Source organism: Harpia harpyja, chromosome 19 (genome assembly GCF_026419915.1).
Source record: "Harpia harpyja isolate bHarHar1 chromosome 19, bHarHar1 primary haplotype, whole genome shotgun sequence".
NCBI lineage: Eukaryota > Metazoa > Chordata > Aves > Accipitriformes > Accipitridae > Harpia > Harpia harpyja.
In genome coordinates, this window is record NC_068958.1 from 6338200 (window position 1) to 6354671 (window position 16472).

The 16472-nt window shown below is 42.1% G+C and overlaps 1 protein-coding gene across 3 annotated transcripts in view; it reads right to left on the reverse strand.

Moving 5' to 3' along the window:
- Positions 1–475: 475 nt before the first annotated feature.
- The window catches only part of GPR107 (G protein-coupled receptor 107), a 41490-nt gene continuing 25493 nt past the window's right edge, over positions 476–16472 (reverse strand). For all 3 annotated transcript variants that reach the window (XM_052814233.1, XM_052814232.1, XM_052814234.1), the window contains 4 exons: positions 15421–15470; positions 14588–14671; positions 13635–13759; positions 476–6129 (listed from right to left, as the gene is read on the reverse strand). In XM_052814233.1, coding sequence (XP_052670193.1) covers positions 6033–6129; positions 13635–13759; positions 14588–14671; positions 15421–15470 — 356 coding nt within the window. In that variant the 3' untranslated portion in view covers positions 476–6032. The remainder of the gene's footprint in view (positions 6130–13634; positions 13760–14587; positions 14672–15420; positions 15471–16472) is intronic.

Here is a 16472-nt window from a genome sequence, read left to right on the forward strand (position 1 = left end):
TCCTCCCTTGCATGGCAGGCTGACACCAAGTCCTGTGGAACGAGGAGACCGCAACACTGGCTAGCAGCAACAAGCCCTGGATGCAGCTGCCTTCCTGCCTGCCCAAGACTGCAAGGCCATGAGAAACAGGGGTATGAGAAACACTTCCATTCGAAACTCAGTCCAAACTACTGCATAAGTTCAGCTTACAAAACTAAAAGAGGAGCTTGGCACATACAAGCACAACGGTAGTACCTGGAGGTCTTTCAGCTCAAGGAAAGGCACCTCAGTGAACTCCACTGCGGGTCACTGACAGGAAAGCTTCCCCCCTAGAAAAGTTTTTTCCACACAAGATTTTTGTGATTTGGCCCTGTATCCATGATGCAGATGTTAACAGCTGCAAATGGAAGTCAGGCATGAGAAAATGCAGACTTTGGAATCAACAGGTCAGCTTGGTTGCTAGCAGTTCAGAAGCAGAAAATGAGATGCATTAAACTTCTTTCTGGTCAATCTTTATTTTACATGTTTGCATCACAGCCAGGAAACCAAGTTACACAGACTGTCCTGATTTGTATCTACCTTGCTTCTCTTCACTGTTTGTTGTTCTTTTAATAAAGTTTAAAAAAATACTGAAAAAAATCCATTTGTACATCTGAACATGAACTGAGGAATAGGATATTTACAGGTCACCAAAACCCCTGGAACTGGACCTTGCTGTACACAGGGAAGTCTTTTTGAGTTCTTTTGGAGGTCATTTACTAAATGAATTCAAAGCTACATTGTACAAGGTGCCCTAAAGCTGCTTAATGACATGAGAGGATCTAGAATTAATTATTAATAGTTACTAAAGGGAAAGGGAAGCTATTTAGACCCATACTCTGTTTTGACAGAAGAGGTACCAGCCCAACGCTCCAGTATCCTAGCTACAAGACAAAGTGCTTCTGATAATGCGGAGGTCAGGCTCTACTTTATTACACAGAGAGAACACTGAGTGAAATCCCACAGGGAAATATTTATTAAGAATTGTCCTTTCTACAGGATTGCTGCAGTCAAAATATAAATGGGTTCTTGAGCCAGTCAACCTACAAGGAGTGACTCTTTTCTCAGCCACTTTCTTCCAGTACCGTCACTTTACATGCGAGTATCGCAGTATTTTTCTTAAATCCTGTTCCAGCCATTTGCAAGTACATATCATGCGCAGTTCTTACAGGATCATTGCTATATCCAAGCGAGATACTACAAGGGGGAAAAGACACAGCTTCCCAATATTGCTAAGTAAAATTGATTAATAAGCCCAACAACACAGCATCATACCCAGCAGCTACAAGAAAAGCCAGATTAATCCAATTTACAACAACCTTCTCTTGCAAATCAACCCCAAGGAACACAAAGAAACATCGGTCAAGTGCCTCTGGGCTGCGCCACCTCAGTTTTCATGAAACATTCAGGTTACTGAAGTTACACACAAGGTCACAGGTTTTACACAGTGTAAGTCCCCTTACGTTTCAAGTATCACTGTACCTTCCATCTACTGCAGACCACAGCTCCATGCTCATTTTACAAAGGTGGGAAATGTTTTATGATTGGAGGTCATAACACAGAATCAATAAAACACATTTGCTTTAAAGTAACAGTAGTCTGTTAGCTGTCATGACAGGTCAAACTGAAGGAGACAAACCAGGTAGACTGAAGGAGGAAGTATTTACTTCCCTTCAATATCTGCACTACCACCCGATTACTTTTTTAATAGCTAAGCAGCTTCAGTTCTGAGAGCTCAACGGAACATACAAATACCCAATATTTGCCCCAAGAGCAGCCAGGCAACCCTTTCTCGTCAATTTGATTGTCACTGGCCAGACTGCGTTTCTCTTCTCTAAGGGGAGCATACTGTAAGGAAGAACGACAACACAGTAAAAATCTTCCATTGGACTTCCACCAAATGTGCACACTGGAGTGATTAGGACATGCCCTTTCATGGCCAGAAGGAACGTTACAGTGCTTAAGGATACACGGTGGATGCACACTCATGCTAGAGAGGTTCCACTTAGCTTAGAAAAATACATCTTCCACATTGCTAGCTCCAAGACAAAAATACTGCAATGCAGCAAATTTTTACAACATGCTCCCAGGGTATGCCAGCGTCGAAACCCAGGAACAGGGCACTCGGCTGGAGAGAAACACTGAACAATGCACTGCACAGATCATGACATGCTGAGTTAGATGACAACACGAAAGAGCATCTTAATAGGACAGCATGTGGCTTCTTCAACTTGAACTGCTACATTTTGAGCAAGCAGCAGCAATGTTCCAGATGACCCCATTATGTCTTGCTTTCTTTTAGTACGCCTCTTCATGAACCAGCAAGGAAAACATTTTCAAGCCTGAAGAATGCAAGAGTCTGGCAGTTGCACTGCAAGGAGGTTTCCTCTGGAAGACAGCTTGCTGAACAGTTACAGCAGGAAGGAGGAGTGCATCAGTGGCATTTGCATGTCATCATCACCAAGGATTTATTGGGGCATAACCTGCATTACAACTGAAGACTGAACCAATCTCATTTTTGTCTGCAGAGGGTGCAGAGTACTCCACTGCAGCAACATATGTGAATGCATTCAAAACCATTTATTCTGAATTGCACCAGACCTGCTTTTCCAGGACTCCCGTCATTATACCGCTGTGTACTCGCAGGGTGATTGCTTTAGTTGCTCGCTTCAGTAAAAGGCAGAGACAGGAAAGTAAGGCTGTATCCCAAAACGATCTGTAAGCCACAAGCAGCTCTTCTATTTTCCCCTCCCTGTGAAAGACAGGGCTTCCTACCAGATAAGACAGCCGTCAGCATTTGAAAAGCAAGCACTGCGATTATCCTGCCTGGTGAGCTCTAAGCTGCTGCATTTCACTAGCAATAGAGAGTCATGCACTTGCCAGTCATGCAGATGTGGGTTTGCCTTAGGAGGAAGGGGGAGGGAGTAGCTCTCCCTTTGATGCTTTGCGGTGCAGCACACAGCGCTGCGAGAGAAGCACAACTGCAGCCATCCTCCAACATCCCAGCCACTGTCCAATCCATCATACAACCCTGCAAGACAAATTTTTCAACCTGCTCTGAGGAATTCCAACAGAGAAACTGGAAATTCACTTTAGAAATGATGCAGGAAGAACCTTCTATCACTCTGTTTTCTGACTTGTGCATCCACATTCATTCTCTTTACTAATGCTTAGGTCTGACTAGTTACTGTTGGACTGCTGGTTAGCATCCTGCATTAAGTGCCACCTGAAGTTGGTTTTATAGCCGACTGCTGAAGCTCAGGCCTGAACTTGGAATAAGCTCTTCTAAAAACAGTTTCGGAATACTATCATGGCTTTTCATGCCAAGACAAGAAGAAATCACCCATTTTTTGGCCTTTGACTAGTGAGCCAGGGACTTGGCAGATAAACCTACACCATATGCAACTTCAGCAAAAAAAGTGCATATAAAAAAAGAAACCCAGGACTAAGGTAAAAGCGCTTGCCAAATCAGCAGCAACACTGACACCGAGGTACAGAATAGGCAGCTGTTTGGAACCAGCTCAGCATATGCTGGGATCCTGGCACAGGCCCTCGTGTTTTTGAATGAAATGCCACACCCATCAGAATTTCACATCTCCTTCGCAAAAGGTATTAACAGGTTGTAAGACAGCATCATGTCCAGATTAACGCTGTTATTGTGCTTCCGTTCCTGACAGCAAATCCTTATCCCTTACACACTTCAGTGCCAACAGACTTCAAGTCTCCTATGGACTACTCCAAACTACGTTTACAGCCTGAGTAGCCCTTTGGATGCAGACAGTGACATTTCCATAGGGACAGAGTAACTGTGCACAGTGAGAGGATGAGTTTTTCAGGTATTGTATTTAAGTGCACGATGAGCTGGGACTGCCTATGTTTGTTTATAATCCAATTTCTCACACCTCAGCTACTTAATATGCAGATTTCTTCATACAGAAGGTCTAAAAGGCTCATAAATCACATAACAGCCTTTCTAGTGGTGTAGGCTCTCTTTCCACTAAAAGTGTATCACTGCAAGACAACAACAGCAGAAGTCAAACTATCACTGCTGTGATTACTATGCAGTTACAGCTGAGGAGGAAAACATAGAAGAGGACTCTACCCAGAGAAGAGGGCTATTCTCATACTTTATCTGAAGAGAAACCAGTTCCAGGTATCAAAGCAGGTAGATTCATTTCCACCATTTCCATGATGCATAGAACCAACACCCGGGAAAAGAAGTGGCAACCAGAGAAAACAATGCTCCTCTTCAAACAGCAAGTCTTGGGACAGACTGCTCATTTAAGAGCTCTACAATCCTTGCTCAAGACTGAGGAAGAAGTGGCTCAAGGTTCCAAAGAAAATCCCCCTTCTAAACTTAAAGAATACAAAACCCTAGTGGCTAGTAGTCCTCTAATCAGTTGTGCCCCAGAGATGTAGTCCCTTCAGTCAAAAAAGCAAATTTCTAAATGAGTTTGTAAAAGATGCTAGCACATCCAAAGCTCTGTGATGATGCCTACCCCTGTCACCCTGACAGAAGCACTTTGCTCAGCAGCACCATATGTCAATGTCTCTACATGAATATTAAGGCTTCAGTGGGTCAGTGAGTTATACTTGATTTATTTTTCTTAACGCTTATCCTCATTGCATCAGTGAACCACTTCCATCCTCCCCCAGATTAACAATCATTTGCTATGCCTTACTACTCCAACTATGGGCACCAGCTTGCCTTCCTAACAATAGCAGAGTACTACAGACAAAACGTACGTGGCATTTGTAACATGTCTTTAAAGACACCACTGCAAGTTTGCACCTAATAGTCAAGACTTCATATTCCCCTGCATTGAGGCTCTGGTCATAATCTTCTCCTTTCCTGACAAAAAAACATTTACGACTGGGAGCTGCAGTTGCCTGGTTTTGACAGCAATACCATTTTGACCGGTTCAGCTCATCTCAAACAGTAGTATCATTATTCCTACATGCCAGAGAGGTACAAGTAGCCATCCGGAAAGGCTAACTAACTCAGGATAAAGGTGAACCAGAGATTGATGCTACAGCACATTTGCTAGACAGATTTCCACTGGAGAGTCTGGTACTGTTTATACTGTGCCAGAAAGGAGTGTCTTTTGAAATACCTTGAAAATATTTTATAAAGCGGATCAAAGTGCTGTGGGTCACAGCTTGAAGTTAAATGTTTAAGAAGCATGGCAGACCCCTAAAAAGCAAGCATCAGTCTTACACCTCTTGTGTACTTCTTGTCAGGTGGGTGTTAATCAAAAGCAACTCCACGAACAGCGGAGAAATTACATTAACGCTTATTGCACTATGGGCTAGTGCTTTTAATGGAGAACAGTGACTTGCTTCCTGTATAGCAATACATTTGAAAACCTGACACATTCAAGTGGATACCTGCATGAATAAGACAAGAAGATACTTAACTTTCCCACTGATGTCAATAGTGGCAGAAGTCACCTGATACAATACCCCATTTAGTCTCTCAAATAACTGCAGTTGTTTCTATTCATTTGTTTTGCAATGCTTTGTCCAAGCGAAAGGGAGAGTTTATAAAAAGAAAAAAAGAATACTTACATCTCTTATCTTCTTTTCCCACCTTCCAACATGCTTTGCAATTCCCAGTATACATGATACATAGCAAGTGTGTGTGTATATATATATGCGCATTATATAAAATATATACTTTACATACACACTAAAGGTCTCTCTTCACATTAGTATTACACATTCTGAAGAACACAACTGCAAACAATTCAGAATACCTAACCGATCCAGAAAGGGGAGAAAAAGAATAGGCTACCCAAAATCCCTAGGAAAGCTTCACACTCCTTGCAGGTACCAAGAGATCCCGTTTTCTTATGATCAGAGGAATAGTTATATTTCTGCACTGCTTTGCTCCCCCTAGACACACCCCACTCTGCAGTTTCAGTGTTGCGAAGTGCTAGTTGCTCCCTTTCCACTGAGAGTAATATTAATAAATTAAAAAAGTTTCTCTGAAAGTGCTGCCTTAGTCCAGTCCATCATGCCATGCTTTCCCACTCGCCCTGTGGCTCTGCTGAACCATTCACCACTTTCTTGACCTTCTTTATGCCCTCCATTACTCCAGAAGTTGTCACCCTGGAAGAGAAGGGAGAAACATCAGAGAACAGAACTTGAACTGTACCGTCTTGTTTCACCAATAGCCCACGCTCGTCTTCCTGCACATAGCAAGTAACACTTCTCAAGTGCCTCTTTACCAAGACCTAGCAGTCTTGATGTTCAGTCTCTCCTATTGCTACCATGTTGCAGGCCAGGTATCATCTTGGACACAACACTGATGGGCATTGGGAGCAAGGCCACTGTCCTTGAGAGCCTCAAGGCCCTCCTCATCTATTATTAAACTAAAACAGCAAATAGTATTCGCTTGTACTTGAAAGAAGATAGTGGGGTGGTTAAACAGTTAAACCAGGTATTTATCTGCTAAAGTTTGAGCAGCTTGCTTCAAAAACATTCTGCTATACAGGTGAACACCCTTAATTCTGTGCATTAAAGACCTCCTTCTGCATTTGCAATGCTATTAACCTATTAAATGCTATTTAACCTATTAAAACAGAAACAATGTATTATACAAATGCACACACAGTGGACAGTGCCCCGAATGAACCTTATTAGCTTAATGCACACCAACTCCTGCTAATAGCAAAATTACTCAATGAACAGTAACAAAACAGAAGAGAGAGGTCATCCTTTTTATACCGTCCAAGTCTGGATTTGTCATGGCAATCTGACCATTGAACTATAAAGCCTCATAATACCATTCAAACATTAGGCGGACTGAACTGTTTATCCAGCCAGAACAGCACCGCTCCTCTCAGGACTATCTTGGCTATTCAAAAAGCTCTTCAGCCCAGTAGCTTTTCCTGTTGCTACACAAAACAGGCTATTCGCATGCACAAGACATTTGCTTTATTTGCACAATACGATTCTCATTCCATGCAGGTATTTTTTCCCCACAAATGTGCTACAAAGGTTATTTTGGATGCTGGAAGTAAGAGTGCCAATAGCTCAATGCATTCACAAGGGATGCCTGGAAGCATACATAAAACTGTCCTGTTCAAAGATGCTGCTGTCAGCCTTTGTGTGCTTTCACCTGCTGTTTACCACGTAAGAATACTTTATTTGATCGGACTAGCTAACAACATTTTCACAGTGTCACCCAAGAGGAGAAGTAATCTTCAGATACATTCTTCTGATAGTGCCCTTAGTTCCACGTTAGAGATCAGCTTCTGTTCATGTACTGTAAAAATAATTTACTCAAACTGGTGCGTTCAGTGACTCTCTAGCCGTGGCAGTACTGGGATTGTCAGCAGTTCAGACACTTCAGAGTGGGCCTGGAGAAGTTTGTGTTTAAGGGAATAGGGAAAGGCTTAAAAGAGTACAAGTCAAATAGCAACTTTATTCCCTATTGAAATTTAAAAAAAAAAAAAAAAAAAAGGGAAGGGGGAGGAGTAGGCAGGTTACTTAAAGGAAAAAGATGGAATTAGTAAACAGTAAACATTTGCCTGGAAGAGATCACATCAAGCTTATCAGCACAGAGAACATGTAGATCTCAAATTCTCCCTGTTGACAAAGTTTTTCCCACAGTCCCATACGAAAAAATCAGGGGAAACATGAGCTAGACAAAACCAAAGTAGATGCATAACTAATTGGAAAAGCATGCATTGAGATGTACTTAATGGTTTCCTGTCAAAAATGAAAGAACATCGAGTGTGGTTCCAGAGAGGTCTGTCCTAGGTTCACTTCTACTCAGTATTTTCAGTAATTGCCTGGGTAATGGAACAGAGAACTTGCTTATTAAATCTGCAGAAGACACTAAGAGCTACATATTTGAGAACAGGACTAGAATGAAGAAAGATTCTGGCAAATTGAAGTAATGGTCTGAAAAATATGGGACAATGCAGCAAGACAGCTACAAAGTTTACTCTTCAGAAATAATAAACTTCATAATTACAGAGTAAGGGGCTAAGTATCAGTTCTTCAGGGAGGAGCCAGAGATTACAATGGACTACAACCCAAAAATAAGCAACTAACATAGCAATAGCAGACATACTGGGATATATAAATAGGTGTTTTACACATGCATGACACCAAAGTAGTCCTAACACTTGACTCACAGCTAGTAAGATCCCACCTGGCACACAGCCTAAATTTTAGCACTGCACTCTAATACAATTACAAACCCACTGCACACCAAGATGACGACAAAAGTGATGAGAGGTTATGGCTAAGAGAGAATTATCCACTTCCCACATTCATGGAGGGACAGAACAAACAGCTACATGCTGAAATTGCAGCCAGGTCAAGTCATGTCATTTGTTACCAGAGAGGCCATTTACTGTCCCCTCCCTGCAACGATAGCAAAGAAGTGGGAGAGATTTCAGGGAGGATTCCTCAACAGTGAAAGTTAAAGACTACCTGATGAGCACTGTTCTTGCCTCATGACAAGTATATAGCATAGCTCGAGTTCTCATTTTCTCAGATTGTTCGTGTACAATGGGCAATTCCTCTCCCTCTCAAAATCAGTTCAGCCAACACATTTTACTGCCCAGTAAAACAAGGGTATTAGCACTAAGACCAAGCACACTGCAATTCTCATTCTAGTCCTCTGAGCAGTCTCAGGACTTCAGTTCTGACCTGCCATACTGCAAGTAAACATTCCTCACTTGCAGTTTGCTGAACTGCATTTCTAGCCCACAAACTAGCAGTAGTTAAAATGCAACAAATCCTTCTCACTAAACTATCTTTCTCCAGAAAGAATTTTTGTGGCTGTCAGAGGGATACCTGTCACAAATGTGGCACAAAAGGAGTTCCCTGAACGCTCCATTGCAGAGTGCTACGTGCTGCAGAAATTTCATAGGTTTTTTTTTTTCCTCCCCTCTACATTGTATCCAAGGTATCAATGAATGACTAAACATTCAGAAGCATCTTCAGCCGTCCACAGTGGGGGATCTCAGCTGTCTTCTGGGTTTGTTTGTTTGTTTTATAGTCCAACAAGAAACACTGCAATACCAGCAGCAGCCAGCTTCTAGAAGCCATTGCAAACAGGAGTGAAAACTGACCAGCCATTGAGCAAAAAAGCTGATCTCTGCACAAGAAAGATGTGTTAGGTGAAGAAAATCACTTCTAATGGAGAGCATCATGAATCAGTCTGCCATGAAGCACAACCTGAGAGAAAGCAGAGAAAAGCAACCAACCAGGACTTCAAGTCTCAGCACAAAATAGGTTGTCTCACGATACAGTGAGAAACTCCAGATCCCAAGGCATAAGGAAAGGTAGGTCAGTGTTACCACAACAGTTCACTATGTTGAGGCTGTTTTGGGTGTTAAGGAAAAACAAAAGTTAGTCTTCACACACTCAGTAAGATGGATTTACTGAATTGAGAACAAAACCATTAATGGCTTTTCCTGCAATTCCTCCTCCAGTGGAAATATCTTAACCCCACATGCATGCGTGAACATCATTCTCAACCAAGATCTGTAGAAAAGCACTTTGGTACCTAACATTTAAAGCAAACTTACTGAGCTAATGAAATAATGTACTGCAAGGGGAAAAAAAAAACAAACCCAAAAACCACCCAAACTGCTTCCTTTCCCCTTTCTCACCCCCACCTCATCTACTGTACTGTTTATATTTTTGTGTCCATGCCCCAGAAATGGCATTAGGACTGGAAGCCTGACAACTCCTTCTGCCAAGTGTGGCTGCACCTTTTCAAACAGAGTACTTTAATCTAACAAACTGTCAGCGACAAGCCCACATACTGACAGAACGGGCTCAGGAGGCTGCCCAGCACAGAATACACAGAAAGCCACTTTGCTGATGATGAATGGCTATTGACCCTGCTTGAAAAAAGAACAGACTGGTCCTTACTTCAGGTTTAGTCATACTCTCCTCTCCACCAGGACAACTTCTGTTGAGCCTAGTGTAACTGAAGAGAAAGTCCTATAACATTTGTGGATGCTTTCTCCCAAGACAGAGGCGTGTTAGTTGAAAAGACTTATTACAAGTTACCTTTGCTGTTCTTGACTTAAGAATTTACAGAGGGAGGATTTGTGCCTTATGTTGCTTCTGTCACAGACACCTAGTCTTTGCATTTTTCTTGAAACTTTGCAGATTTCCACGCTGTCCTTAACAATATTTACATTTACTGCCAGACTGAGCTTTGTATAGTTTGCACTGCATGAAAACAGCCATAAGCTAGAGAGCTGCACTTAAAATGTCCTATTTTTGCTGGAAGACAAGCAAGCCTGGAAAACAGGCTTGATGACCTCACGGCTCTTCCCTCCATTGGCTCATAGAAATGTTGAGTCTAAAGAAACTGAATGCTTCTGCAGCAAATGCTTTAAAGAGCGATTTTAACAAAAACCCTCTGGGAGAGGAAAACAACCATAAAACCTGGCAATAAGACATGGCAGAACACCATGAAGTTTGAAGTTTGCAGGCTTTTAACTTCTGCCATAGCCTCTGAAGACAAGTTGGTATTTATCACATGAAAGACAAAACACACTCATGCAGTGGTTAGTCAGGATGCTGTCAGGCACTTAGTCACTTGCTCAAATAAGCCTTGATATTTTTTCCCCACAGAAACAACATTTAATATTTATAAAAGCAAAAATAGGACCAGCAAGACCAAGTCAACAAGAAATTTAATACACTTTCATCGCAGTGCTTCACCCGTCACAGAATGTGTATACACCATGCTTTTCAAATACATGCAAACTTAACCTCCCTGATGCAGCTGGGGAAGGGAGAACAAGACACTTACAGATTATACACTGCCAAGTGCCCAAACGGAGTAAAACTTCTGGTGAATCAGATGAGAAAAATTTAAGCAAGGCTTAGGGGAACAACCCACAAGGCACAACAATGGAAACTCCCAAAGCAAAGAGCAAAATACCTTACTAGGAAAAGGCTCACAAGGAATTCTGATACTTGAGTTTCTAGTAATGTCTACTTCACTATGGCAAGATGTAAATCCCTTAATTAGTTCATCAAACTTTCTCCAGCTTATTTCTGGCAAATTCTCCTAAATTTAGCAGCTTCTCCAATTTACTGACATCACTAAATATGAAAGGTGCCATATTATTAGTCCTAAAAAAATACCAAGTACAAATTCATTAGGGACGTAATGCAAAGTTGAAATACACTCTAACAGGCAAAAAGGAAAAAAGCTCATTTCTGTACAATCACAAACTCTGCCATATCTTCCAGTTCAGACAGCACCTTCCTAATGCAGATGTTTATTTACCAGCTTTCAAACTGAAACCAGTTTCTTACATTTAAACACCTTTAAGTGATAGTGATTTTAAGGTCACTACCCACTAGTTGGATTCCGCTTGCAACAATGACAGATTTTATGGACCCAAAGCAAAAATGCTAAGCAATTGGAAAAAAGATCTTTGTTACTAGAGATATTTCTGAGAAATTGAACTCCTTGCATGACATTTCAGACTGGATTCTACCTCAAACCTCCTTGTAGCAATTTCCCAATAAGGTCCATTTCTTTCTGGGCTAACTATGAGGGCAAACACATTCTGACTTTTTTTGCCCCCGCAATAAAAATTGGAGTGTCGACTTGTTTCACCCAAGAACAGGTAAAGGAGATTTGCCAAACTGGAAACACTCTTAGGAACAGGCTTCTGAGCCTGTACATGAATTGCAATTATGCATGAAATGTGTAACTACTAAAGAGATTAGGTTAGCTCTGCTCCTATTAAGGCAACAGAGTCTGTGGCAGTTATAGCTGTATTCAACACTTACAGCATGCTGAACTTCTTAGGGCAGTTTCTATTATAGATTCAGAAATACCACTCATTTTTTAAGTCCTCAGAAAACCATTGCAAAGAAAATGACAGGGACTTAGGCTGGGCCCTTGTATTGGGTTTGCGTGGCAAGGTTTTGGCAGTAGGGGAGCTACAGCGGTGGCTTCTATGAGAAGCTGCCAGAAGCTTCCCCTATGTCTGACAGGGCCAATGCCAGCTGGCTCCAAGACAGACCTGCCACTGGCCAAGGCCAAGTCCATCAGCTATGGTTGGTAGCACCTCTGTGATTACATATTTAAGAAGGGGGAAAAAAACTTGAGCCATTGGAGCCAGAAGAGAGGAGTAAGAACATGTGAGAGAAACAACTATACAGACACCGAAGTCAGTGAAGAAGGAGAGGGAGGAGGTGCTCCAGGCATTGGTGAGACAGGCTGTCCCCCTGCAGCCCATAGAGGCCCACGGTGGACCAGGTATCCACCTGCAGCACGTAGAGGACCCCACGCTGGAGCAGGTGGATGCCCGAAGGAGACTGTGACCCTGTGGGAAGCCCACGTTGGAGCAGGCTCCTGGCAAGACCTGTGGACCCACAGAGAGAAGAGCTCACACTGGAGCGGGTTTGCTGGCAGGACTTGTGACCCCACAGGGGACCCACGCTGGAGCAGTGTGCTCCTGAAGGACTGCATGCCGTAGAAAGGACCCATGCTGGAGCAGTTAATGAAGAACTGTAGCCCGTGGGAAGGGCTCATGTTGGAGAAGTTGATGGACAACCGTCTCCTGTGGGAAGGACCCCACAGTGCAGCAGGGGAAGAGTGAGGAGTCCTGCCCCTGAAGGGGAAGGAGTGGCGGAGATAACGTGTGATGAACTGACCGTAACCCCCATTCCCCATCCCCCTGTGCCGCTGCGGTGGGGTAGGTAGAGAATTTGGGAGTGAAGCTGTGCCTGGGAAGAAGGGAGGGGTGGGGGGAAGGTGTTTTAAGATTTGGGTTTATTTCTCATTACCCTACTCTGGTTTGATTGGTAATAAATTAAGTTAATTTTCCCCAAGTCGAGTCTGTTTTGCCCATGACAGTAATTGGTGAACGATCTCTCCCTGTCCTTATCTTGACCCATGAGCCTTTCTTTATATTTTCTCTCCACTGTCCAGTTGGGGAGGGGGAGTGATAAAGCAGCTTTGGTGGGCACCTCGCATCTAGCCAGGGTCAACCCACCACAGCCATACTTTATAATTTCTCCAAACTAACTCACGTCCTATTGCATTTGTGGTACCTCATGGTTTAGCAGCAAGGAGTAGAACAGGGAAGAGTATTGGTAAAAATCCATCTCCTCAGCTCAGTGTTACTTAAGATAAATTTCTGCAAAGCTACAGGCTGAATGTCAAGGTAGAAGGGACCTTACACCATTCTCATTTATATTCTGTAGATTGGTAGCTCATTTTTGTTGTTGGTTTGGTTGTTTGGGTTTTTTTTTTAAATATGAAGCATTAATGACAATCTGTAAGGCTTGTGGGTGTTCAGCAACATATATTAAACACAAAAGCTTTTTTACTCGATATTTTTACGGGCATCTTTTTGCCCCATGAAAAGCTTTACCAGCTTATTCCACACTGTTGCAATATCCAGCTCAGAGACTCCTATGCATATCACAAATCTCTTTGTTAGTTTAACACACACCAAATAGGCACCTCATCTTTAAATATGTGGGTAGATCCTAATCTTTTTCAAGGAAGGGTTTAGAGAGATTTAAGTAAGCTGTTTTTAAACATCACTTTTCACAAATCAAGTGAAGAGGTAAAAAAAAAAAGGGGGGGGCAGGGGGGTTCTTACACAGCTTCCATCTCCAAGTCATCCTCATCATCTTGAGAAAGCTGTAGATAAGGGTTGTCTGATGCTGGACGGAACTTGTACCCAGTGAGGACAAAGAACACAAGTGTGGCCATTTCATCCAGCAGCTGCAAGTAAAAACACAAGATTGAAGTTCAGTCCTGTAATCCTTCATGGTCATGAAACATTTCTGCTCATTCATAAGGTTCAAGGTTTAATGGCCAAGAAGCCTGTGCTATAGCAGAAATAACAAAGCAATTCCTGTCCTGTTATCATTAATCCCAGGCTAAAGGCTGTCAAGCCCTTTGTTCTTTCAGCTTTCCCTGTCACTTTAAATAGTTACAGTTCTAGCCATCACTCCAGTGCTTTTAAATAACTATGGCAAGACTTGGCTTTTAAATGAGGGGGGGGGGCAGGGTGGAATCATCCCTACGTTGTTTGGTATTTTCAACAGTTAATGTATTCCAAAGACTCCCTGCACAGTTACTTGGATTATATGTTAAGAAACCAAGTATTTAAAAGTCACTAGGCAAATAAAGCCTGTAGATGGAAGAGCAAAATCCTATTTCACTGGCTCCCTGGGGACTCAATTACACAGGGCAAACCTGACCAATTTTTTTCTCCTTTGTATGTTCTTGATTAATTTCCTTCAGACATTTTTAAATGGAAAGACTAAAAAAAAAATCAATAATGCAATTACTTTCAGACATCTCATGTATAATCCAGCAGCCGTGCTGGACAAACATAAAACTAAAAATATATTCCTGCCGCCCCAGGCACACCAGTGATAAAAATCAGGAGGAGACAGGGTGCAGCACTGTGCTTTGAGATGTTCTACTACAACATGAGGAACAATTTATGGATGTATTTCTTTTTGGTGCAGTTATATTTAAAGAATAATAGGAAAAAGAAAATAATATCAAGGAATGGATGTATTTTCCTTTGCTGGCAAATACCTGGTACAGCCATTTCCACTGGAATGGAACAGCAATCTTTATGAGAATTGCAATGATCCGTGTGAAGTAAATGTAACACACAATCTGGGAAGGAAAAGGAGAAAGCATGATGAGAACAATAGCACCATCCTTACAGAACCTCTTTTTCCTGAGAAATAGCTCAAGCAATTCCCAGACAACTCACTACATCAGACTAGCCTTATTATGCTCCTCGATAAACATGGAAGATATAGGCTGAGGGCTCTACTGCCTGTTGAACATTCAAACGACTCAAACTATTGCTAACATATTTAAGTTACAGCAGGAAACGCTTTAAGTATTAGGATTTTGTAGAACTTGAAGAATCACGATTGTAATTTATTATTCTTACCACTTATAAGAGTCTGAAATGAGGCTGTTAGAAATCATTAAGAAGCCTATGCTCTCCTGGGAGGTATGCTCATGGCTCCCACTGACTTAATCAGAAACTGCACACATGCATCTCAAGGCACCATTTGGTCCCAAGTTTAATTTTTAGCAAGTTTACAGTACATTATTCAAGCCCATCAATTCAACTGGCAGCTCAAGCTGTCTCCAGAGGAAATCAGTAAGTGTTACAAATAGCTGGAACCAATTTAAAGATAGACAGAAGGATGCAACCACTAGGAAAAAAAGGGAAGTTGCTTTGAGGATTGTAACCCAGTTGACAAAGATGCCAAAGCACAGCACTGCCACAGAACTAGGAACATCTCCACCACATCCATCAGCTATAGTAGCTTCCAACAAGTAATCCATCAAAAGGCTTGAATTGCTTCCAAGTGCTCTGTATGCATGCATACAGGTGTTTTACTTACCATAACATAGTAATGTCTGAAAAGCTTCAGCTTTGCTAGGTTAATGGCAGCTATCAAGAGAACACAAAAGTCCATCAGAAAGTTGTTAAAATGACAGAGTTTCTTTTGATGCTTGTCTTCAAGGTAGGTAAGTGGTCAAAACCAGGACTCAGGTAATCCCAGACTAGAAGGGTTTGTCCCACACCCCACTAGGCACTCTGAGGAGTGCCAGTCTGGCTTATCTACATACTGGACAACTCTTAAGTTGTGGTGAATTCCCTCTTAAAAAGGCAACTCAATGACATCACTTTTACACCAGCTTTTATAAGCACACACTCTGCAATATAGAACCTTCCTCTAATGCTTATCTGTATAAAGTCAACTACATACTGTCACCTCAATCCTGCCAGAAGGGCCACATGCCACCTGACAATGCCTCCTAGAAAATTCCTATCTTTTCTAGAGTACTTCCTGACCTGCTCTGTGCCTTCAGCTTACCTGAGTGACTTTGAGGTAATGACAGCTCTGGGAATGACTGCATCTTGTTGAACAGCAGCAGAAGTATTGTAACATATAAGTAGCGTGCTCTATCATTCATGGCTCAGTCACAACTTAAGTGAAATGGGAAGTCATACTAAATAGTTCTCATCGCAAATGCACGTGTTTCAGTCACAAACCATGTAAGCTAAGGCCCCAGGCTAACCTGCATTTATTGGACAAGTCACATCAGCTCTTGAGGAATAGAGCAGATATTCATGCGAATGAGCAGAGGTCAACAACAGATGGAACAGCTGTCAACTCTGGTTTGAGAGTCAGGTTTTATAGGTGCAGCAGGATTACAAATACAGACTCTTGGTGCTTTTGTGACAACAGGAGAGGCAAAGAGTCCAAGATAATGTTGACAGCATACAGAGATGCAATTTAGAGCCACTGAACACAAGATGCCAGTTAGAAAAGTAGAGCCACATATATACTGGTATTCCCAAGCTCTCCTTAAAATTTTATCAGATGCACAAGTGCAACACATTGTGCTTAAGTTCACCTGCACTCCCTCACAAAAATCATCCACTGCA